Raw genomic sequence first — 22,053 nt, 5'->3', positions numbered from 1 at the left:
CTCAACCCACATGCTTGCAGTCTACTACAAACTTTATGCAGATTATTTAAATGCTCTTCATCCGTTTTGCCTGTAACATATATGTTGTCGAGATATGATATCGCACTATCAATACCTTTCAGACATTCGTCCATTTTTCTCTGCACATCCGCCTAATCACTTGGAAAAAGCAAAGAAAATACGTGTGATATCTATTATCTAATGTGGACCGACAATTGGAATTTCACAATCAACACCACTTGTTATGTCACACAAGAACTGAAATGTTGCTGTTTGTATTTGAATAGAGTCGCGTGCCACTATTGGAAAACGGTTGTACTAATTCAGAATCTTTCGCGGGCGTGCGCACAACTCATCAAAGTTTCATCGCAATCGGATGAATGGTTTAGGAACGTATACGGGACAAACAAACAATATATATATATATATATATATATATATATATATATATACAGGGTGTCCCACTAAGGAGTGGACAGCGCGATATCTCTTAAAGTATTGTCGATAAAAATATAAAAAAAATAGGGAATTGCATGGTTCGAGGGGGCCCATTTATTAGCGCGAACGAATTTTGTTTTCGATTATTATTTTAAAAGATACGATGGTCAAGTTCGGTTTTTCAAATGGAACTATTTTTTTTGAAGACCTGAGTTGATAGTGCGTTCCAAGACAAATTCAATAAGCTTTAATGTATACACTTTATTTCCACTGGTTTTTAAGATATTGCGCTTGCAAATTTACTGATTTTCACTGCAAGAAACCCCTCTGAAATGGCAAAAACCGGGGGCGGTCTTACTGGCGCCACGGGTGGCACTGCCTGTTGAAATGGATACTTACCTGCCGAAGGTCTACGCCAGAAATGGCAGGCCCAAAGGCTGGACAATTCTTTTCCGTCAGAAATGCTACTTAGGTAGGTACATCTGCGGTATCGAGAAGCGCATCGTTACTTTTATTTCGCACTTGCTTCTTCGCTCGGATGGCCGGTTCTTTTGGGAGGGATGCAAGTTGGATTGGTTCTGATACAATCTGCTCCCTATGGTTGAAATTTAGTCTAGCAACTTTCACTCCTCCTATAGCTTCTCGATACCGCAGATGTACCTACCTAAGTAGCATTTCTGACGGAAAAGAATTGTCCAGCTTTTGGGCCTGCGAACCCTGTCGTAGACCTTTGGCAGGTAGGTATCAGTTTCAACAGGCAATGCCACCCGTAGCGCCAGTAAGACCGACCCCGGTCCTTCCTATTCCAGAGGGTTTTCTTCCAGTGAAAATCAGTAATTTTGCAAGCGCAATATCTTAAAAACCAGTGGAAATAAAGTGTATACATTAAAGCTTATTGAATTTGTCTTGGAACGCACTATCAACTCAGGTCTTCAAACCAAATAGTTCCATTTGAAAAACCGAACTTGACCATCGTATCTTTTAAAATAATAATCGAAAACAAAATTCGTTCGCGCTAATAAATGGGCCCCCTCGAACCATGCAATTCCCTATTTTTTTTTTATATTTTTATCGACAATACTTTAAGAGATATCGCGCTGTCCACTCCTTAGTGGGACACCCTGTATATACCACCAATCTAACACCCACAAGGGTGAACATTCCCAGAAAAATCTTATACAACTACGCATATACCTATCTACAACTAATTCGCTTAAAACTAACTCCTAAGACTAACAATAAACCCAAGTTGTAAATCTAACTTATACTAACTATATAAAAAAAAAAATCAATTAAATCCGGCTTGAAACCGGTCTGGAAAACGGACCAACCTACCCGAGCGCGTAGTAATACGACTACGATTTCCTCGGTTTTCATCATCGGTACGTGGCCTTGGCGTAACATTTTCGCGGCGCTCCTGCCTTACTTCTTCGGGCCGCTCTTGAATTACAATGTCGCGTCGCGCAATCCTAGTCTCTGTTTCGACGATTACTTCGCGATCGACTTCTTCAGTCTCTTCAGCATACCGCTCAATATCGTCCGAAACAACAAAAGCGGGTTTTAATCTATCAATTGAAACCTTTACCCTAGAATCATTAATCAAAATTGTACAATTTTTATCACCACGCTCTAACACTTTATATGGTCCATCATAAGGTGGTTGAGACGGACTTCTAACCGCATCATGGCGCAAGAAAACGTACGATGACGTAGAAAGTTCCTTAAAAACAAAGGTCTTTTTCATGCCATGCCGGTTAACTTGCCGTGGTTTTACGTCGTTTACCCGTTTTTTTAAACGCTCGACAAACTCCGAATTTGCCTCCCGCTCGCTAGATTGGAAAAATTCCGCGGGTAAGCGAACCCCGGTACCATAAACTAATTCGGTCGCAGTTGCCTTCAAATTCTCCTTGATTGCCATTCGGATACCCAATAAGACAATAGGTAAAACTTCGACCCAATTGCTAGTGTTATGACATTTAATTGCTGCCTTCAACTGCCGATGCAGCCTTTCCACCATCCCGTTAGCCTGTGGATGATAGGCAGATGTCCGAATGTGCTTAGCACCGAGCAATCTGCATAATTCTTCAAATAATTTCGGCTCGAATTGGCGCCCTTGATCGGATGTTATCCGCAACGGTACATCAAAACGAGCGATCCATGTGGAAAGAAAAGCTGAAGCGACAGTCGAGGCTTCCATATCGGCGATGGGTATAACTTCCGGCCAGCGCGAAAAACGGTCGATACAGGTAAGACAATACCTGTACCCCTGCGCGGGTTGCATATAAATTATGTCAATATGAATATGTTCAAATCGACCAGCTAAATCCTCAAATTTCCCAACAGGCGCGGATACATGTCTCGTGACTTTGCACCGTTGACATGAAATACATTGTCGCGTCCAATCCCGACAATCTTTATTAATTGCTGGCCAGATAAAACGTCCTGTAACCAACTTCTGCGTAGCTCGTATACTGGGATGTGAAAGTCCATGCAATGCATTGAAAATTCTACGCCGCAAAGATTTCGGGACATACGGTCGTACCACGTCGTTCGCCGTATCACAATAAATTTCGATACCGTGTTCAGGAAAACGAACCTTTTTTAACTTTAAAACGCTCGCATCAGAGTCGAGAATTTCACGCAACTCGTGATCCTCCTTCTGTGCGGCTTCAAGGGCTTGGTGGTCGAACGGCTTTTCAATCGCCTCAACACGAGACAACGCGTCTGCTACACTATTGTCCAAGCCTTTAAGGAATCGTATATCCGTTGTAAATTGACCAATGTAGTCTAAATGACGAAATTGACGTGGTGAACATTTATCTAAATTCTAATTAAACGCATAAACCAATGGTTTATGATCGGTAAAAATGATAAAATTTATACCTTCCACAGCATGTCGAAAACGTCTGACCGCGTTATACATTGCAAGAAGCTCACGATCATACGCACTATATTTTTGCTGCGACGAAGATAAAGACTTTGTGAAAAACCCTAACGGTTACCAGTCATTACCTACGCGTTGCTGCAAAGCTGCGCCCATAGAAAAATCCGATGCATCAACTACAATACTAATCGGCGCACCCGATACAGGATGGGCTAACATCGTAGCATTTATGAGCGCCTGCTTGGAATTGTTAAAAGCGTCCTCTGCCCCTTCCGTCCAGGAAATAGGCGCGTTGCCCTTTTTTGAACCTTTAAGCAAATCATTTAACGGCTGTAAAATTTTCGCGGCTCCTGCTATGAAACGTCGATAGAAATTTACCATACCAAGAAACCCTCGAAGCTGCTTAATGGTCGCAGGCTTTGGAAAATTAACAATTGCTTCGACGCGCTTAGCCAATGGTTTAATTCCATCCGCGTTAACTGTATACCCGAGAAATATTATTTCTTTAACCCCGAAAGTACATTTCGTCGGTTTAATAACTACGCCATACTCGCTCAACCGCTTAAACAAAATGTCCAGATGTTCGAGATGCTGCTCCTCGTCAACAGAGGCTATTAAAAAATCGTCAATATACGCGCGAACAAAATCTAAACCGCGTGTAATTTCGTCAACAAATCTCTGGCACGTTTGAGCAGCATTACGTAGTCCGAACATGGTGTTAACTGCTTCGAATAATCCGAACGGAGTAGTAATAGCGGTTTTCTCAATATCCTCAGGCGCAACGGGAATCTGATGATACGCTCTTACTAAATCTATTTTAGAGAATATCTTTTTTTCGTGTAGCCGCTGCGAAAAATCCTCTACATGAGGCGGAGTATACCTGTCCGGAATGGTGCGAGCGTTGAGTCCCCGATAATCCCCACAGGGTCGCAAAGTACCATCTTCTTTCGGGACTACGTGTAGCGGTGACGACCATGGACTTTTCGACGGCCTGATTATCCCCAATTTGATCATCAAATCAAATTCCGCTTTTACCTGCCGGTAACGGTCGGGGGCAGGCGGCGTGGCTTGCTGTGCACCGGCGGTCCTGGCGTCGTCTTGATATGATGTCTGACGCGGTGTTTGACTGTCCCTTTTCCGAAACCCGGTGGCCGAGTCAACTCAGGATATTTGGCGAGAAGCTGGTGATACATCGAGTCAGCAATGATTGTTTTAACACTGGGAATATCGGTGTTGACCGCGCTCCCACTAGTCGACAAATTCGTCTCCGAATCGATCAAACGCCCGTTTCGCGGGTCTACCAAAAGGCCATAATGGCTAAGAAAATCCATGCCTATGATGGGTACGCCCACATCAGCCACAACAAAACGCCACGGGAAATCTCGACGCAGAGAGAGATTCAAATTTAACCCGAGAGTGCCATACGTCGGAATACTCGTACCGTTGGCCGCGAAAAGTTCGTACTTGGATTTTTCCACTGGTCCGCGTACTCGGTGACGGGGAAATACACATAAATCTGCCCCCGTATCCACCAGGTAGGCAATCTTTGACTTTTTATCAGTCACTAAGATGCGGCGAGACCCGGAACCGTCATCGTGCGCCACGTTCACGGACGGCTCTTCTCGTTTCCCGGAATCCAGGTACACGGGGCTACACACTTTGTTGCCCGAGTCTTATAATTAGAGTGATACCATCACAGTCCTCCCTTCTCCCTGCTGCGGGATCGGCTGCGTTGACCCGATCGAGTGAAAGGTTGCTGACGCTTCACGGTCGTGGCCGCGATTTGGTCCTGCAGCTTCTTCAGCTGCTCGCGTATTTCCGCCAGCTCGCTGTTCGCCGGCTCCTTGTGCACGGCAGCGAGTCGTCCTTGCTCCGATCGAATTTCATGGATCCGATCCGCCATCTCTGTTAGAACGTTACTGTTCGAGTCGGTGGTTGCCGCCAAAACACGCTGCGTATTGGGCGGCAGGCGGTTCTTCCACAAAGTTAATATAAACTCGTCCGGAACCGATGGGGTGGCCAGCTTCTTCAAATCCCGGAAAAACTGGGAAGGTGTCCGATCGCCGATTTCTTCACTTTCTAATAATTTCCTCACACGCGTACCGTCGGACTCAGTGAGCCGTTTTATAACTTCGCGTTTCAAATGTTCGTATTGTTCCGTAGCAGGCGGATTAATTACTACATCTTCAACCTGCTCTATATACTTTCCCCCGAGATTCGCAATAGTGATATTAAATTTTGTCTCATCACTCGAGATGCGCGCGGACGCAAACTGTGCTTCCAACAACCTGAACCACAACACAATCTTGTGTGGCCTGAACTGTGGAATTCTTAACGTGTGATGCGTAAGCAAACTCACACTTCCACTATCACTGTTCGCCCCGGCTGAAGTGTTCGGCGCGTTACTTCCCTCGTTATCAAGCGGCATCGTCACACACACACGAAACGCGGGAGAAAAAAAAACGATTCGGTTAAACCCTCAGCGTTCACCTCTTTCCGACTAAATCACGTCGGGGTCACCAATTTGAGGTGGAAGACGTGAGGGTGGTAATAAGGTACACTACTTACTAAACTCAACAAAGAAATATGGTTTATTTTAACACCAAAAAACTACTTTAAAGAAAATATCGAGCGGACGAACAAAACAACCGCTCTACACGAGTCCTTCTAACCGAATGCCCCAACGGTCACGTTCCTTCCAGAATCGCAGGCAACGCGTACCGCGTGCACAACTTTGGGAAAACCCCAGGCCCTGAGAACAAGGGAGGTTTCGTCGCCAGGCAAATCCAACAGTCACAAAACCTTCACTTGAACTTTATGACCTTACCTGGTCGCCTTCTACTCCGCTCGAAAATTCGATGCTACGCACGCTACAAGTCTTTTAATTACAGTTAATTTTTTTACTTGAAAGTGTTAATAAAACTGTTATTTTTTACACTGTACTCTATATCTCATTTTGTTTAAATTTTTATTTAAATCAGTTCGTTTAATTTCTTCATTTTGTTCATTTCAAAATTATGTACACATATATCGATAAAAGTAACGGGACTTTCAAGAACGTAGTAAGATACATACATTGAGAGGGATAATTGTCAATTACATTCTCACAAACCACTGAATGGAAAGATGTGTTATTATCTATACGAGGTTAATTAAAAACGTACATAATTATAGTGTTGTGGTTTTCCACAAACCGATACTTATAAATAACAATACTTTGCTAATAAATATTTACACTTAAGGAATTCATTTTAATTCCACTAACTACTAAAAATGCATATATATTTATACACGAACAGGCAACCACACAATTGCACACATCGCACAGTGGGGTATTTGGCCTCAAAAGCTGGCCAAAATTCTAGATGCTTTAGAATTTGTTCAAACTTGGTATATAAGGGTTTTTGGGGCCGCTGATTTTGAATCTCATGTCAAAACTTCAAACTTCAAAATGACAGCTCCAATATGGCGTCAATAATTGAAGAAAATTGGCCAAAATTATTTTTTGTTGTTTAATGAAAAACAAAAATACTCTATTGGTCTTAAAAAATATATTTGTGTCACAATAAAATAAATCAATGATCAATCAGATGATGATGGCCACGGTTCGTTGTCGCGTCGGAAGACACAACAGCTGCGTCGTCTCCATCATGCGAATATGAATCTTGTGTGTCCAAGGACCTGTCCTAGTCACAAGGAAGAATCATTTCTATGGTTTCTTTGAGGAAGGGATTACTTATCTTTCATGGCATGGCCCCCGAGTGATGGGACTAATACCGTATCGATACATATCGATACCGTTCTACAAATTTCAATCTGGCATTGATACATATTAAAGTCAAAGGTATCAAAAGGAATCGATTCTTCTTCAATACTTACATATACGAATGTATCGATACCTGTTTGATACCTACACAAAAATATCGATACCTATTTGATACCTACACGAGAATATCGATATCAGTTTGATACCTACACGTAAATATTGAGATCTATTTGATACCTACCTGAAAATGTGAATATCTATTTGATATCTACTTGAAAATATGTATATAATAATAATAATTAATCGTCTTTATTCTTTATAAAATAATCAATACAACGTCGTGGAGTTAGAAAACGCGAAGTATAGAAAGGGCGAGGCTCAGCATCGCTGTTATTATACCTGACCCTAATATAATACCTGCTTCATGCTTGTACGAAAGTATCGGTTGCGATTTGCAATTGAGGACTTCACGAAAATATTATTTATTACTAATCATGATTTGATAATATAACAATTAAGTAGGAGTAGGAATCAATATCATGAACTACCTATATAATTGAATTTTTATTAATAAATGATGTACATTATTCCTTGTATAGAAATTTGTGCGTTATATAATGTTATTAAGAAATAATATTTGATTAACTTTATTATCCTTTAATTGATTCCTTTTTGTACTGACTAACTCCCCAGCCTTTGAAAAAAAAACGCGTTCAGCAGGCACGGAGCGTGCCATAATACAAAAATATTTTTTTGCCATCTCGGCCAGAATGAAATATTTGTTTAGATTCTGCTTCCAATAAATAAGCGGATTTAATTTTCTCGATAAATAACTTTTTTTTTAAATAATTATGTAACTATGATTTCGTGATTTACCCTTCATTAGCCACATTAATTTTCAAACAGCCCGATACCATCTTATTAGATCAGCCAATTCTTCAAATGGGTCGCCAACAAGGGAAACTGGAAATTTGGAAACATTGAGTCACCAGTGACAGAGGATGAATCCAGTTTTGGGGCTTCATTTGATAATTATATCGAAGGGAGAAATAGAAGCTCATTAGATCATAATCTACAATTACAGTTAGATAACTATTTTAAAGAAACTTATTTATCCAGAAAAATAAATCCTCTTATTTATTGGAAGCAAAATGCAAACAAATTTTTCGTTCTAGCCGAGTTGGTAAAAAAATATTTTTATATTATGGCAAGCTCCGTGCCTCCTGAACGAGTCTTTTCAAAGGCTGGAGAGTCAGTAAGTAAGAAAAGAAATCGGTTAAAGGATAAAAAAGTAAACAATACTATTTCTTAATAACATTGCATAATGCATCAATTTCTATACATTAAGGAATAATGTATATGTACATAATTTATTAATAAAAATTCAATTATATAGGTAGTTTATGATAGTGATTCCTACTCCTACTTGATTGTTATATTATCATATAATGATTGGTAATAAATAATATTTTCGTGAAGTACTAAATTGCAAATCGAAACCGATACTTTCGTACAAGCATGCGACAGGTATTATATATATATATATATATATATATATGATATCTATTTGATATCTACATGAAAAAATATATATATATATATATATTTCATGTAGATATCAAATAGATATCATATCAGGTTTGCCATCTGATCACAGAATTATCAAATAAATAACGATAATTTCGTACAGTATCAAACAAGTATCGATAATTTCGTAAGGTATCAAACGAATATCAATAATTTCGTAATCGTATCGAACGAATATAGATACTATCAGAAAGTATCAAACGAATATCGATACTTTCGGAAAATATCAAACGAATATCGATACTTTCGGAAAGTATCAAACCGGTTTTGATTCGGTATAGTATTTATATGGTATCGGTCGAAGAAGAATCGGTATCGATAATTGATAGCAAGTACCTAAAATTTCGATGCGTATCGATATTTCCTATTGAGTACTTTGGTATCGAATTGATTGAATATCATCAATAGTATTAGTATCAGTCCCATCACTAGCATATCGGGCTCATACCTGTTAGCACGGAAATGCGACCGTACAGGCGTATGTGAAACACTGCAAGTCTTGTTTGTCATTTGTAGCTACATTAGCTATAAAACTTCCATCCGAACGAATCCGGAACCAATTTTTTTTGCATTGTGATCACAAATCTTTACTAAAAGTAATGACACCAAAAAGAGCATCCCGACTCACCCGGAAGTAGAACAAAATCATTAATGAAATCTTATTATCGTAAAGAAAATTTACTGAATTCTTGGTTATCTTCAAAAGTTAATAACTGTATAAATATATATGAGGAAAAACTAAAACCTGTTCGAAAGTGCAGTATATACTTACCTGAAAAGCTTCCATAATGGAAGAATTTACACAATTTCCTTACACATGTAAAAATTACTAATAAGCCAACGATGTTTCAGAGGATGGTTTAGAAAGAAATGCGTGCTCTACAATCTTCTAACTTTCGACGAAGCCCGTTACTTCATGAGTGCACAAATGAAAAAAACAATATTGCTACATTGTTTCTCACACATTCAACTGCCTCGAGCAGCAAAATTTTACGACTTACGCGAAATATTTGAAATCGACTTTTGGCCAGCTTTTGAGGCCAAATACCCCACTGTGGATCGATACGTATAAGTCAAAATAGTCAACTAATAAATATTTTCACTAAAAGTTTCATACCGCGATACAAGGCGAGGCGCGTAAGGCGTGATAGTTGAATATTGTCAACAATATTCAATTATCACGCTTTACGTCCCTCATTGGGGGAGCATGGGGTGGAATTACAGACGCGGGGTAAACACGAACACCGCGATATTTGTTTGTTTCGCTTGTTCTGTCCTCCCGCGGTATTGTTATTGAGTCTATACTGCATTGAAACTATACTACCCAAAAAACATATTTTTTTTGTACTTCACTTACTTAATTCTGAATAAAATCAGGCGATCACTTTGTACATATAAAATGTATATACGAATATACTCGAACACGTACATATACATATTCATTTGGAATTATTTAACTTTGTCCATTTGGGTGAATTATGAACAACGTATATGGAGTAATTCCCCCACTCTACCCTATACATACAAGTAACGTTATGTCAGTCGAATGAGTGATTATGTTTTTTATCTTGGTCCGTGGTTTGTTTTACTAAAATTGTTAAATTTGGGACAATTGTCTGACACGAACTCAGAATTAACGAATTTTTCAGATTCTCATTAGTCATTTTTGATCGCGTTGTCGATTTCGTAACTTATGTAAGTGTGGAAACCTACACTGCGGAATGTTTTTGTAAAATTCGATTATATTATCTGCTTCGTTATATTTTCTCTCCGATACTTGGTCTACCTTTAAATTCATTAATTCCAATTTTAAATTTTCTGGAACTTTTGTGACGTCTACTGAGAACGGTGATGTGACTATATCAAAATATTCTTCTAATTTATATAGATCTTGAAATCTGGTTGAAATATCTTGTCGTAGATCTTGTACTATTTTTTTATATATATTTCGATCAACATTTACTTCGTCTGTGAGTATAGACTTCAATTTTTGAAAGTGGGAAAAATCTTTTTCTTCCAACTGTGTGCCCAATAAGTCAATTTTTAATTGAAATTTCCGTATAGATTGCAAGTAATCTATTATGGTTCTACCCTTTCCTTGTAAAACTACATTTAATGTACTCAAATGATCGGTTAAGTCTGAGAAAAAAGCTAAATTGCATAACCACTTATGGTCGTGTAATTTAGGCACGGTGACCCACCATGTCCGTAAACAGTGAAAGTTCGTTTCGAAGTTTGAAAAATCTATCTAAAAGTGTAGCTCGGCTAAGCCAACGCACCTCGGTATATAATGGCAAGTCAACATAATCACACTTTAACTCTTCGCAAAATCTACTGAACTGTCTCCGTTTTAACCCGTTCCTTCGAATATAATTCGTCGTTCGAACTACGACTGACATAACGTCCTCGAACTGGATACGTTTTGCACATAAATTCTCCTGGTGTATCACACAATGGAAATTGCTAATATTATGAAGAACTCCTAGCTTTTTTAGACCGGTTCGGAGGTGGCAAACGAATCCGTTGTAGTTTCCCGTCATGGAAGGTGCAAAAAGCAAAAATTTGAGTTTTTAAATTTTGTATGTCATTTCACAGAATTGATAGTAAACAGTCCTCCGACATAAGAACATCATAACTTAGTAACGTAAGTAAAGGATTTAAGATCAGTAATTACATTCAAAGTCGAATAACCAAACGCAAGCTGCCACAGACTGCATATAGGAAATATTTACCCACTGCATTTTTGTTGTATTTATTAGTTCTTTTCTTTCTTTCTTTTTGAAAATAAGCAAAATATATCCTTCTTTCGTTTTATTAATTAAAAATGCTTGCATTTAAAAATATGGATACGTACCAGTGGCTTAAATTATTACTTTTTTCTGTCGCATTTTCTAACTTCTGGAGAGAATTAAAAAAAAAACGAAACATATTTTTCTCGGTTCTTTCATTTTTTTTACTACAATTAGTTATTTTTATGCCCTTTAATTTGGTGTGAATTTTATCTGCTCCAGAGTGCTCCCACATGAGAAGAAATACATTAATAAAACGAAAAATTAGATAAATCTGTGCTAGAATATTTATTTTTAAAAGAGATTCAACTGATAGTGATGAAGATGTATAATAAGAATGAATAATTTAAAATTTATTATCAATACAAATTATTTAAAAAATAAATTTTATTTTTTATAATTGTTTCATATGATTGTTATTAATTTATGTTTAAATGTATTTAAAAAAAAATATATTTTATTTGTTTTACAAAAGTATGCACGATATGTTTAAGTAATAAAAATTATGTTAAAAAAATATATTTTAATGAATTATTTTATGTTAAAAATTATTTTTTTGTGTACAAATATGATTAACATATCAATTACATGTAAATAACTGTATCTTAATAGTAAATTGATTTTTAATTTTTTTTTATATATACTCGTTACACTGTGCTTCGGTTGTAACCGATACCAATTTCGCCCAGTCTAATCCGATTTTTTCCACCGCATCCTCTGCGCACGAGAGGAAGTCCTCTCCTGTCGTGCTTTCTTTTAACGGACAAAAATTCAGGAGTTCCTCTGTTGTCTTTTTTTCACTTACACCTCGTATAAATATGGCAACATGTGGTGTACCTGTCACGACTGTTGCCTCATCCAACGCCAAACTGAAACAGATGAATTCATGGGCAGCATCCGCTAATTGTTGAGTCACGTCTGTTGCCATTTCTTTAATTCTTCTCATCACTGTGTTTCGCGATAGAGGGATTGCTTCAAATTGTTGGCGACGTTCCAGACAAAGTAGCTCTACCGACTTTCTTACACACTCCTTTATAAAATCGCCATCGGTGTATGCTCTCCCACTTTTTGCAATTTTAAGTGACAGCTCGTAGCTGCGTCGCCAGATCTTCTCCTTACTATCACTACTTTCCTACAATGAAACCAATGAACTAGTACATGTTCTACAAGAACTGATAATCATTCAATATTCCAGTACTAAATTAGAAAAACTTACTTGTTGCTGTCCATTTCTTCCCGCTTGATTTAGGTGTTTTTTCCGGCACTCTATTGCTTTCTTTCGTTCTTCCGTTGATAAAGCATCAAGCTGAGTAGCATGATACTTATCGTAATGCCTGTGTAGGTTGAAAACTCTTCCACAATTGAAAGTGGTAAAGCACACCAGGCACTGTAATTGTCCCTTATTCTTCACTATGCAGTATGAAGTCTCCCAATCGTTACGCGCCGCACAAGTCGATGGGACTGCCGATGCCGAAGTCGATGTCGAAATCGATGCATGGTCACCGTTCACAAAATTGTAACACTTCTGTACGTATATTTCACGAAGCAATAGGTGATATGTCACGTCTACGAGCGTTAAGATGCTGGTGACGAATTATTTAAAACTCCTCCACCTTCAGCTTTTCCAGGAAGGCGGAGTTGACTAAGGACTCCTCATTGGTTAAAACCAAAATAATAAAAAATACATGCCTGCACATCCATAGGCAAGCATCGCGTATCAGCGAACCCAAGCCTAACGATAATAATTCACAATCTAACAAAGAGTGCGGTTCGTAGTATTCGCTTTCTGAAATAAGTTTTTCATGTGTGTATGTATTTCGCACGTTAGATTCCACAGTGCATATACTTCCAAATTTTCTGAACGTTTTCCAGTGCGTACACACAATCGCCACCGTTGTGGAAAGCGCATCGCACAGTGTTCGCTGTAGGCATTGCTTTCAGGTTAGGAACGACTGTGTCATGCACAATTTCGCAATAATCATCATCGACATCGTAGCCGTTGTCGACCTTGTCGGTGTCGTTGTCGTTGTCGTTGTCGTTGTCGTTGTCGTTGTCGTTGTCGTTGTCGTTGTCGTTGTCGTTGTCGTTGTCGTTGTCGTTGTCGTTGTCGTTGTCGTCGTTGTCGTCGTTGTCGTCGTTGTCGTCGTTGTCGTCGTTGTCGTCGTTGTCGTCGTTGTCGTCGTTGTCGTCGTTGTCGTCGTTGTCGTCGTTGTCGTCGTTGTCGTCGTTGTCGTCGTTGTCGTCGTTGTCGTCGTTGTCGTCGTTGTCGTCGTTGTCGTCGTTGTCGTCGTTGTCGTCGTTGTCGTCGTTGTCGTCGTTGTCGTCGTTGTCGTCGTTGTCGTCGTTGTCGTCGTTGTCGTCGTTGTCGTCGTTGTCGTCGTTGTCGTCGTTGTCGTCGTTGTCGTCGTTGTCGTCGTTGTCGTCGTTGTCGTCGTTGTCGTCGTTGTCGTCGTTGTCGTCGTTGTCGTCGTTGTCGTCGTTGTCGTCGTTGTCGTCGTTGTCGTCGTTGTCGTCGTTGTCGTCGTTGTCGTCGTTGTCGTTGTCGTTGTCGTTGTCGTTGTCGTTGTCGCTGTCGCTGTCGTTGTCGTTGTTCTCGTACATCTCAGCCATATCTACGATGTTTAGGTCTGTTTGTAGGAGCAGGTGTAGTAGCCAATCCTTTTTCTTTACTCCCTTCGCGAACACCACGTCGACGGTTGCGAGCTCGTGGGCGAGCATTTGGAAGCCTATGGTACGGCACCCAGCCGTCGCAAAGTGTAACGGATCGCCAATCTAGCTGGACAAAATTCGAAATGGACGATTTCATTACATTTATCAGTTGATATGATTAGTATGTTATCAAATATGAATAATAATTACATTTTTATAAAAATAAATCTATCTTCGTTAATTAAACAACATATTCTAATCTATTTGTAATTGAATATAAATTATAACTGAGTGCTGTCTTGAGAGTAATATGGGTTTGCAATAATTTATTAAAAAAGACAATATTTTCGATTATATACTTACAATTTTCTATTTAATTTATAATTTTGTCGCTTTCCGAAGCATCAGAAAATTCATCGGTTGAATCGCTACTGGTGTTAAGGTTCTTGTAAAAGGTGTTGTATATCTGATATTTTCTTTTTATTTGTACAACTTTGTTTCCTGTATTGTGCAACGAGAGGATCTGATGTTATTAAAAGCATGTGCATTAAATCGGTCATTGTGTTTTCCCGAGAAGATTTTCTGGTATGGCTTCTGCGGAATCTTCTGCAGTCCTTATGTCTTGCTTCTTGTGCCTCCTCAGAAAGTTGACCAATAGGTAGAAGTGCAAAATTGATAATTTCTGCACCATGAAATAGTAATTTGTGGACAGAGACAGGCATGTAATACCACGAATAATGTTCAATAAACAATGCAGCTGTTTCTTTCGCATAATGTCGAAAAGCATTTGTATTAATTTCGTGTTCGCTTGAAATAGTACGTAGCATAATTGCAAACCGATTTATTAAGTCTTTGTTGATGCCTGTAATGTCTGCAGATGTATCTGGATCAGCGAAGAAGCGTCTTGCTGTATTTCCATCATTCGTATTTCCACTTCCTTGTTTTGTACGATCTACAATTAATCCCGTACGAATTCGAAATTGTTTTTGAATTTCTGCCTTCCTTTTATTAATTATTTATTTTTCTTCGGCTGCTCTAATTTGCCATTTTCTCACATCCAATCTATACGATATGTGGAATTGGCACTCGAAACATCGAATCCAAGTGTGTCGTACTGATAGCCCAAAATGATACGTGGAAATATCTGCTTTTTCTGAAGTTTTTGTTATATCTAGTTTGTTCATCATTTTTGGTGTAGCACCACATATATAACATTTCTGAAATGTAGTTCCAGTGACAGAGTTGCAGATTTTTGTATCCATCATTGTAAATAATAAAGAGTGTTCTATTGTGACCTGTTGTTCTTTCATTGTAATTCTGGTTGGAGTTAGTTTTTCAATTTCGGTCTCTATTTTTAGTTTCTGTGTTGTAATTAATTCCGGAGATTCTTTTGTAAATATTAATTTTATCGGTCTGCAGTACCGTGTAGAAGATGGTTGAGGATTTTGCCATAGGACTTGGGTTCCATCTGTTAGCCTCAGCGGGACCATAGAAAGCAGAAATAAATCGTTATCCTCGTGATAATTGCTTTCTTCTCCACCGATTTTTTGCTTATATATACTATGGCTTAAACTACCGTCACATCCCCATTTATAAAATAGCATTAGTGTTCTGTCGGTTTCAATCTTGTTGATTATTTCTGGTTGTGCTTGTATTAATCGTGTAGAAGTATGATCCAAAAGTGCTTGTAACTGTCTTTCTGCAGCAATTTCTGTAATGTTTATATATTGCTCATACGGATAGCAATCTCTTTTTGCTTGTGCAATCTTGAAATAACTTGGGTAAATTTTTACATTTCGTGCTTTCGCTCCCGAATATATTAAACGATACTGATGTGAAGTCATTTTTGCATCTATATATAGTGCTAGTGCTTCCTCAGAAGTATATGGCACTACTTCGTGTTGTGGTAAATGGTGGTAAGACTTTTTTATTCTATTAGCCCTCCTTGGAGAATTCGTTATCTCTTTCAAAATGACGGCCACATCTCTGTTTCCTTCTTTACGCAAGCTAAAATATATAAAAAAATAAAAATAAATATATCTCTTCGTTGGATGCAATGTCCATAATAGACTGTATTTTCAGTTTTTTAGTTTTTCCGCTGCTTTCCTGAAAACTTTTAGTAGGACGACCGATAGATGCAGGTGCCATTCATAACCCAGATGTACTCGGTACTTCATTTCCAACCACAGTTACGTCAAAAAAGTTAATAGATTCGCGTAACCACATTTCTTCATACTTTACAAACGATTGATACGTTTGTTTGTTCGCTTTCCATCTACTGGTTAATTGAGAGCATAGAGATTCAGTTTGCTTTCTGATTAAATCTATGCTACCCTGTTCTGCAGTTTGGCCCAAAACATCCAACACGTACTTGAATACACTTTCCCTTCTTTTTGATAGATCTTTTTCTTTCCTCCAAATCTCAAAAAGATCTTTTCGACAAATGCTGCGTGCTAAAATACATGGAATAGTAACTACTTGATATTTTTCCAACACTACATGACTTTTATAAAATGTATTATACATTATTAATTATATTATATATTATGTTGTATAATACATGATATAAAAGACAGAATATACAGTAAATAGTCTACTCATTACACTCAGTATGAAATGTATTATAATTATAATACAGTTATATTCAACTCTTCCTACATTTTTATCAGTAATAGTTATTATTAGACTGCGGAAGTTTATGCAGTTACGATATGCAAGGAAAATGCAGAATATATGGAAAATGTATGCAACGTATATTGCAGGATACATTTTGTAAATACGTATTTGCGTAGACTAGAAAATTTGTAAAATTGCATTTAATCGATGTATTTAACATTATATGTGCATTAAACAAACTATTATTCAAATTTAAAAGAATTCTGTTAAACATATTACAGTATACCATTAAATTATTGAACTATTCAAACGTACACAACAAAATATACCATGAATACTGACCATATTCGCAACTATTCTATTAAAACGCTCCAGTAACATCATGGGATGTTAATAGATCATTTTCCGCGTTTTAACTTATTTCTTCCAAGAGACGACATCATTTTTCTGTTGGTAATTTAGAAAAAACTATTGTAGCTTCTTGTAATATGAATTATACGTAAAACTTGACGCAAAGTAGTATGCACGTAGTATAAACCTATAGACCAGTGTCTATAGTAAGTAATTCTACCGCGAAATCAAAACAGTCACCATTGTTACACCAAAATGTACATCTAAATATGCTGAATATGTAATCAAATTAAGATGAGTATAATAAATTGACCACCTCTTGTATATGCATAATATGCGTTACATGTACATTTATACATATATTATACACGTATATGAGTATATTTATGTATAGGATAACTTACCATTAGTTTCCATGGTATATGGAAGAACTTATATGCACACTGTTGATGTAACAACAAAAACAATAAGAAGCTAACAATATAAACAGTGAAAACAATCAAGAATACCAACAATAACAAGGAGAACTTCACCAAATAACAATAATAACAATAAAAACAAGACAACACCAGAAATGATCGAAAACGAGAAATCACAGAGAGAATATTACTGCACGCTCTTCACTGAATGACTGAGGAATCGGTCGAGATGCATTGGCATGGAGTCTGTGGAAATTATCTGTATTTATTCGATCAGTATACAAAGTATAGGATCGGAGAAGCTTGTATACATTTCAGCATCAGATAACGCGTCCGAATCCATCGACATAATGTAAGCAAGGTGTCAAGTGACGAGCGCATTGGCCGTGCTGCGTGCTGGGTGTTGCGTATTCCGTACGAAGCCACTAGACGTTGCTTGCTAAAAATCGAAATATTTTGACCATCGGCACCTATCGGCAGCCAAAGTATGGCTTATTTTGCAGGTAATGAATTGGCCAATACAATGGTATTTGAAAGAAGAACAGCGGGTACCAACAGCATTTTGTAGGTTTACGTAAAAAATGAAATACATCGACGGAATTCGTAAATTTTTTCTATGACGTTAAGGTATTAAAAAACAATTATAATCTGAAATAATGAAGTATTATTATTCTACTGTATTTTAAAGTACATATCTTATGAACAGAATTCTAACATAAAGCACAAAAATATATTACCAATAGGATCTGGAACACACAATTCTTTGTAGAAATCAAATTAGGGCTACATTATCTTGTAAAACAGATCATCGAATCGACTAACTTTGACCAAGTCCGAAAGTCATTAGGCTTTATAAAATTAGATTACAGGTATATTTTCGGCCGATATACACCTTCTTGAATAACTTGCACTAAAAGTTAAAGCATTTTATGATGGTCACCAAAATGACTTTTGTCCAGCTAGATTGGCAATCCGTCACACTGTGCGTCGGACCAGCGAAGCCCGTAATGAGGCGCTGTGAGCCAGGTCGTTTGACGCTTCTCAAACAGCGACAGGCGAGCGTAGGAGTATGGTGGTTCGAAAAGCCAATGGCAGATCGTCGTTTCTGTGTCGATTGTTCGCGAGAACCGAGATTTCCTACACGACGAATGTGTTACGTCTTAAAGCCTTGTAGGTCGACCACGACGGATTAAATTGTTAGGCAGTAGTAGTAGTATGTAGTAGCAGCGACGGTGGCGGAATAGCGACTGAGGTCTTTGCGATTATCATCGTCCTAGTAGCTGCCGTTTGCATCACGTGATTTTTCGCACCACGTTTGTCAAAGGACTGTACTAGACTATACGATCGTGTATGAGCAAACAATATGCTGAGGTATTAGCGGGTACGTTATCTCTACACTCGAAGTCGATTCGCACGTCCACCGTTGCACTCTTTACCGACTCGTTCTGTCGAGAACAATCTATGATCGCGATAGGGGCGTATCGTAAGAATTCGATCGTGTTCAGCTACGGTTCGCCGTAGCCATAGTACGAACAGGCAAATTTCATGTATATATCGTACAGGAGCGCATATTTAGATTTATCAAAATCCAGGTCCAAGTCGTCATACGGATACGCCTCGGAATTCAGACACAATCGTACGTTCGTGAGTTTGCACGCGTCGAATCAGATTGCGCTTTTTTCGAGATTACTTTTTCGATCGGTTTGCATAGCGAATATCACGCATCGTTGTTTCTCGATCTGCGACGAGGCTTTCACGGTCCACGTGTGTTTCGTAGTCGTTTGCAGCAAAGGATACTCGTACAGGTTCCGCGATCGGTCGATCACTTTCCAGGAGACTTAGCATCGACAATTTGCTCATCTCTTCTAGCACGACGTGGGGCATACGCCATTGAATCATGTTAATCTCGAGTTTCGGTATTATCGCGGGGGTGATGGAGGCTGCGTACATCGCGTTCGTATCGACTCGTGCCCGAATCAGGATCAACTCGTGTCGCGCGTTCATCAGCGCCGCACTATTAAAAATATCTTTATTGTATACGATGGTATGGTCCCAACCAGCGTTCGTCAGTGCTTTGCTCCTGTCGGAGGACCAAGACGCCTAATGTTTCAGCGTGGTGGTGAGTCCCGAATTTCTGGAACGATCGATCTCCACTCCGTCCAGTTCGTATCGAACCTCGTCGAACATGAATGCGACGCAGTTGTTGTCGAGAAAAACTCTCGTACTAGCTTTCACGTCCGCGGCAGTCGTCAAGGCTGTCATCAAAGAGACGCGACCTTCGACGTAGAGATAACTTTCGCACGGGAGCGTGTACAGATCTTGTTGCTGAATGGGTATTCTTATCTCGTCGTTATTGTCGAACGTCGTGTTGGCGCACGGATTGTAAGCGTGTACCTCGATCTTCGTGATACGATCGTCGAAAGCCGGTGTACTCGTTACTTCCAGTATGGTAGACATCGTGTCCGACGCGCGTGTACGTGTGTATGTAAGTGATATGTTAGTATGTCACGATGAATCCCAGGGATCGTAGGAAACGCGCGTTTCGATTAGTCTAGGGAGTTCCTCTTCTTCTTCTTCCCATTCCGCTCCACGCCTTTATTAGTATGCTTGTTGTTGGAGTTATCGTTGTTGGTGGTGGTGTTTTTCTTTGGCGATGACGCGTGACATAGACGAGAGGAGTAGCAGCAGCAGCGACGGTGAACGATGAGTCGTACGTGTGATTAAACACCAACGTGCTATGTACTCACGTGCACGCGGTCACGTTATCTTATGTAGTGAAAATCTATAAGACGATCGTATTCATCGACGATGCGTACCGTTAGATCGTGTATCGCTCGTGCAACGATCGGCAGGTAAATGACGTGTCGTGGAGTTTCCGATATCTTATATTCCGGGGGTACGTGAGGCGAAAAATTCGTGAATCGTGTGTACCGGCTTGTCGTAGCTGTACTCACCGGTAGTGACGTTGCACGTTACTCTGATTATGTTACCGGTTATAATGTTCACGGATTCGTCGGACTCGTACCAGGTTGTCGGTGCCAAAACACGCTTCGCTGAGAATCCCAACAAATGATACCACGTTGTTCGGTTTGGTGAAGTCCACGACGAACGAGCGGTACAGCTCGCTTTTCATGGTACTTGTCACGATACTTGTCATCGTCGTCCGCATCGTTAGCTGCATCGTGGTTTTTGCGATCACGAGGATGTTGATTGAGCAGTCGCTACCTGAAGTGCTTGGCGATAGCGTCTAATTCATAGGAACCGTGGGGAATCGTAATGTATTTGCGAGCGACGTCGACGCTGGGGATTGCGACGTTCTTGTTCGCGACGAACTAGAACGTATCGTTGCTCAAGTCAGTGTTCGGTATCATGTGAAACGTCTCAAAGTCGGCGAGTCCTAGTTTGTACTGTCCGTCACTCAAATCTATCGGTGGAAAATAATTAAGCACGCTGCTACGACCTGTTAACTTGAGCGTGAGGGACATTGTACTACCGTCGCTGTCGGTTACGCTAGTGAGACTGAGAGAGAGAAAGTGACTCGGACGTGCGATTGCTCGTCAATTTATCTTGATTAGTGTCGAGACCACAATTCCAGAGCCATTTGTTACAGAAATTGTACGCACAAGTGACCGCAATTCGTCTCGTCGAAACGCTGAAAGCGGTCGTGATTGTACTTGATCACGGTCGTAGTTGTCGTTCCTCGAACAGTTCCGCAGGTGGTCGCATATTCCCAAAACTGTCAAAATACTGCACGCGCGATCCGCGTTTCACGTACGCGACCCAGCGCATGCCTTCGCCGCGATTCTCGTCAAGATTCGCGATACCGCATTCGTTCGGTCCTACGCGCACGGGGAGCGTGTCGCGCATAAACACCCCCCCGAAAGAACGGTACGTCGATGCATTCGCGCTCTAATTGCAGGTTCGTCATAATTTGTTGTCGCAGACCTCGCGTTATCGTCGCATTCGCCGACGCATGCCTGGTTGATTGACGTTTTTTTTCCTCGGTCGTCGTCTCAGGTTCATGCCGGCGCCGCGCTTGTACGGTGTCAGGTACTCGACACAGTCGCCCTGCTCGAAAATTTCGATCTGCTCCAAGTATATTCGAGCCACTCGAAAAATTTCAAGCTTCTCGATTCTTTCGGGCAGCTTGGTTCTTTCGAGCCGCTCAAAAAAATTCGAGCTATTCGGTTTTATCGAGCCGCTCGGTTTTTATGGGTACTCGGCTCGGCTCGGCTCGCTTTTTCCGAGTACTCGATCAGCCTTAATAGCGCCGCGGTCAACCCTTTCGTAGTTAAAATTTTTTAAATTAAGACGGGTACGAGACCAGTCGATATTGTTTTCAAACCTCATTACAGTAATTTGGAGTGCGAGTGGTTGGTAAACCGATCATAAAAGCGGAGCGCGCGGATCACTTACCTGGGCCGGGAAATTCGCCAGCGATCTCTGGCAGCCCTCCGAACGCCGGGCCGGTGAATGGTTGTAGTGAAATGCGTCTGTGAGGCGGTGTTGCCATTTCGTCTGTTCGCGCGCGCGTAGGTTGCAGTTTTAACGGCT

General features: G+C 39.8%; 2 protein-coding genes and 1 long non-coding RNA gene across 4 annotated transcripts in view; 1 reads left to right on the top strand and 2 right to left on the bottom strand.

Moving 5' to 3' along the window:
* Positions 1–22,053, top strand: part of LOC143367054 (dnaJ homolog subfamily C member 5) — a 357,446-nt gene that overhangs the window by 91,168 nt on the left and 244,225 nt on the right. The window lies entirely within an intron of this gene.
* The window catches only part of LOC143367113 (uncharacterized), a 142,401-nt gene that overhangs the window by 69,867 nt on the left and 50,481 nt on the right, over positions 1–22,053 (bottom strand). The window lies entirely within an intron of this gene.
* LOC143367152 (uncharacterized) lies at positions 4,351–5,750 on the bottom strand. The gene is made up of 2 exons (XM_076808735.1): positions 5,060–5,750; positions 4,351–4,994 (listed from the first exon to the last, which is right to left on the bottom strand). The coding sequence occupies exons 1-2, from the start codon at positions 5,748–5,750 to the stop codon at positions 4,354–4,356; spliced, it is 1,332 nt and encodes a 443-aa protein (XP_076664850.1). The 3' UTR covers positions 4,351–4,353.

Source organism: Andrena cerasifolii, chromosome 3 (genome assembly GCF_050908995.1).
Source record: "Andrena cerasifolii isolate SP2316 chromosome 3, iyAndCera1_principal, whole genome shotgun sequence".
Taxonomy (NCBI): Eukaryota; Metazoa; Arthropoda; class Insecta; order Hymenoptera; family Andrenidae; genus Andrena; species Andrena cerasifolii.
This window is presented reverse-complemented; position numbering and strand designations above follow the sequence as displayed.

Bases quoted from the DNA above. Each gene is read 5' to 3' on its own strand.
- LOC143367152 (XM_076808735.1), bottom strand. From the start codon at position 5,750: ATGCCGCTTGATAACGAGGGAAGTAACGCGCCGAACACTTCAGCCGGG. The intron at 4,995-5,059 runs GTCAACGCAGCC...TCTAATTATAAG, and splicing joins GCAACCTTTCACTCGATCGG to ACTCGGGCAACAAAGTGTGT.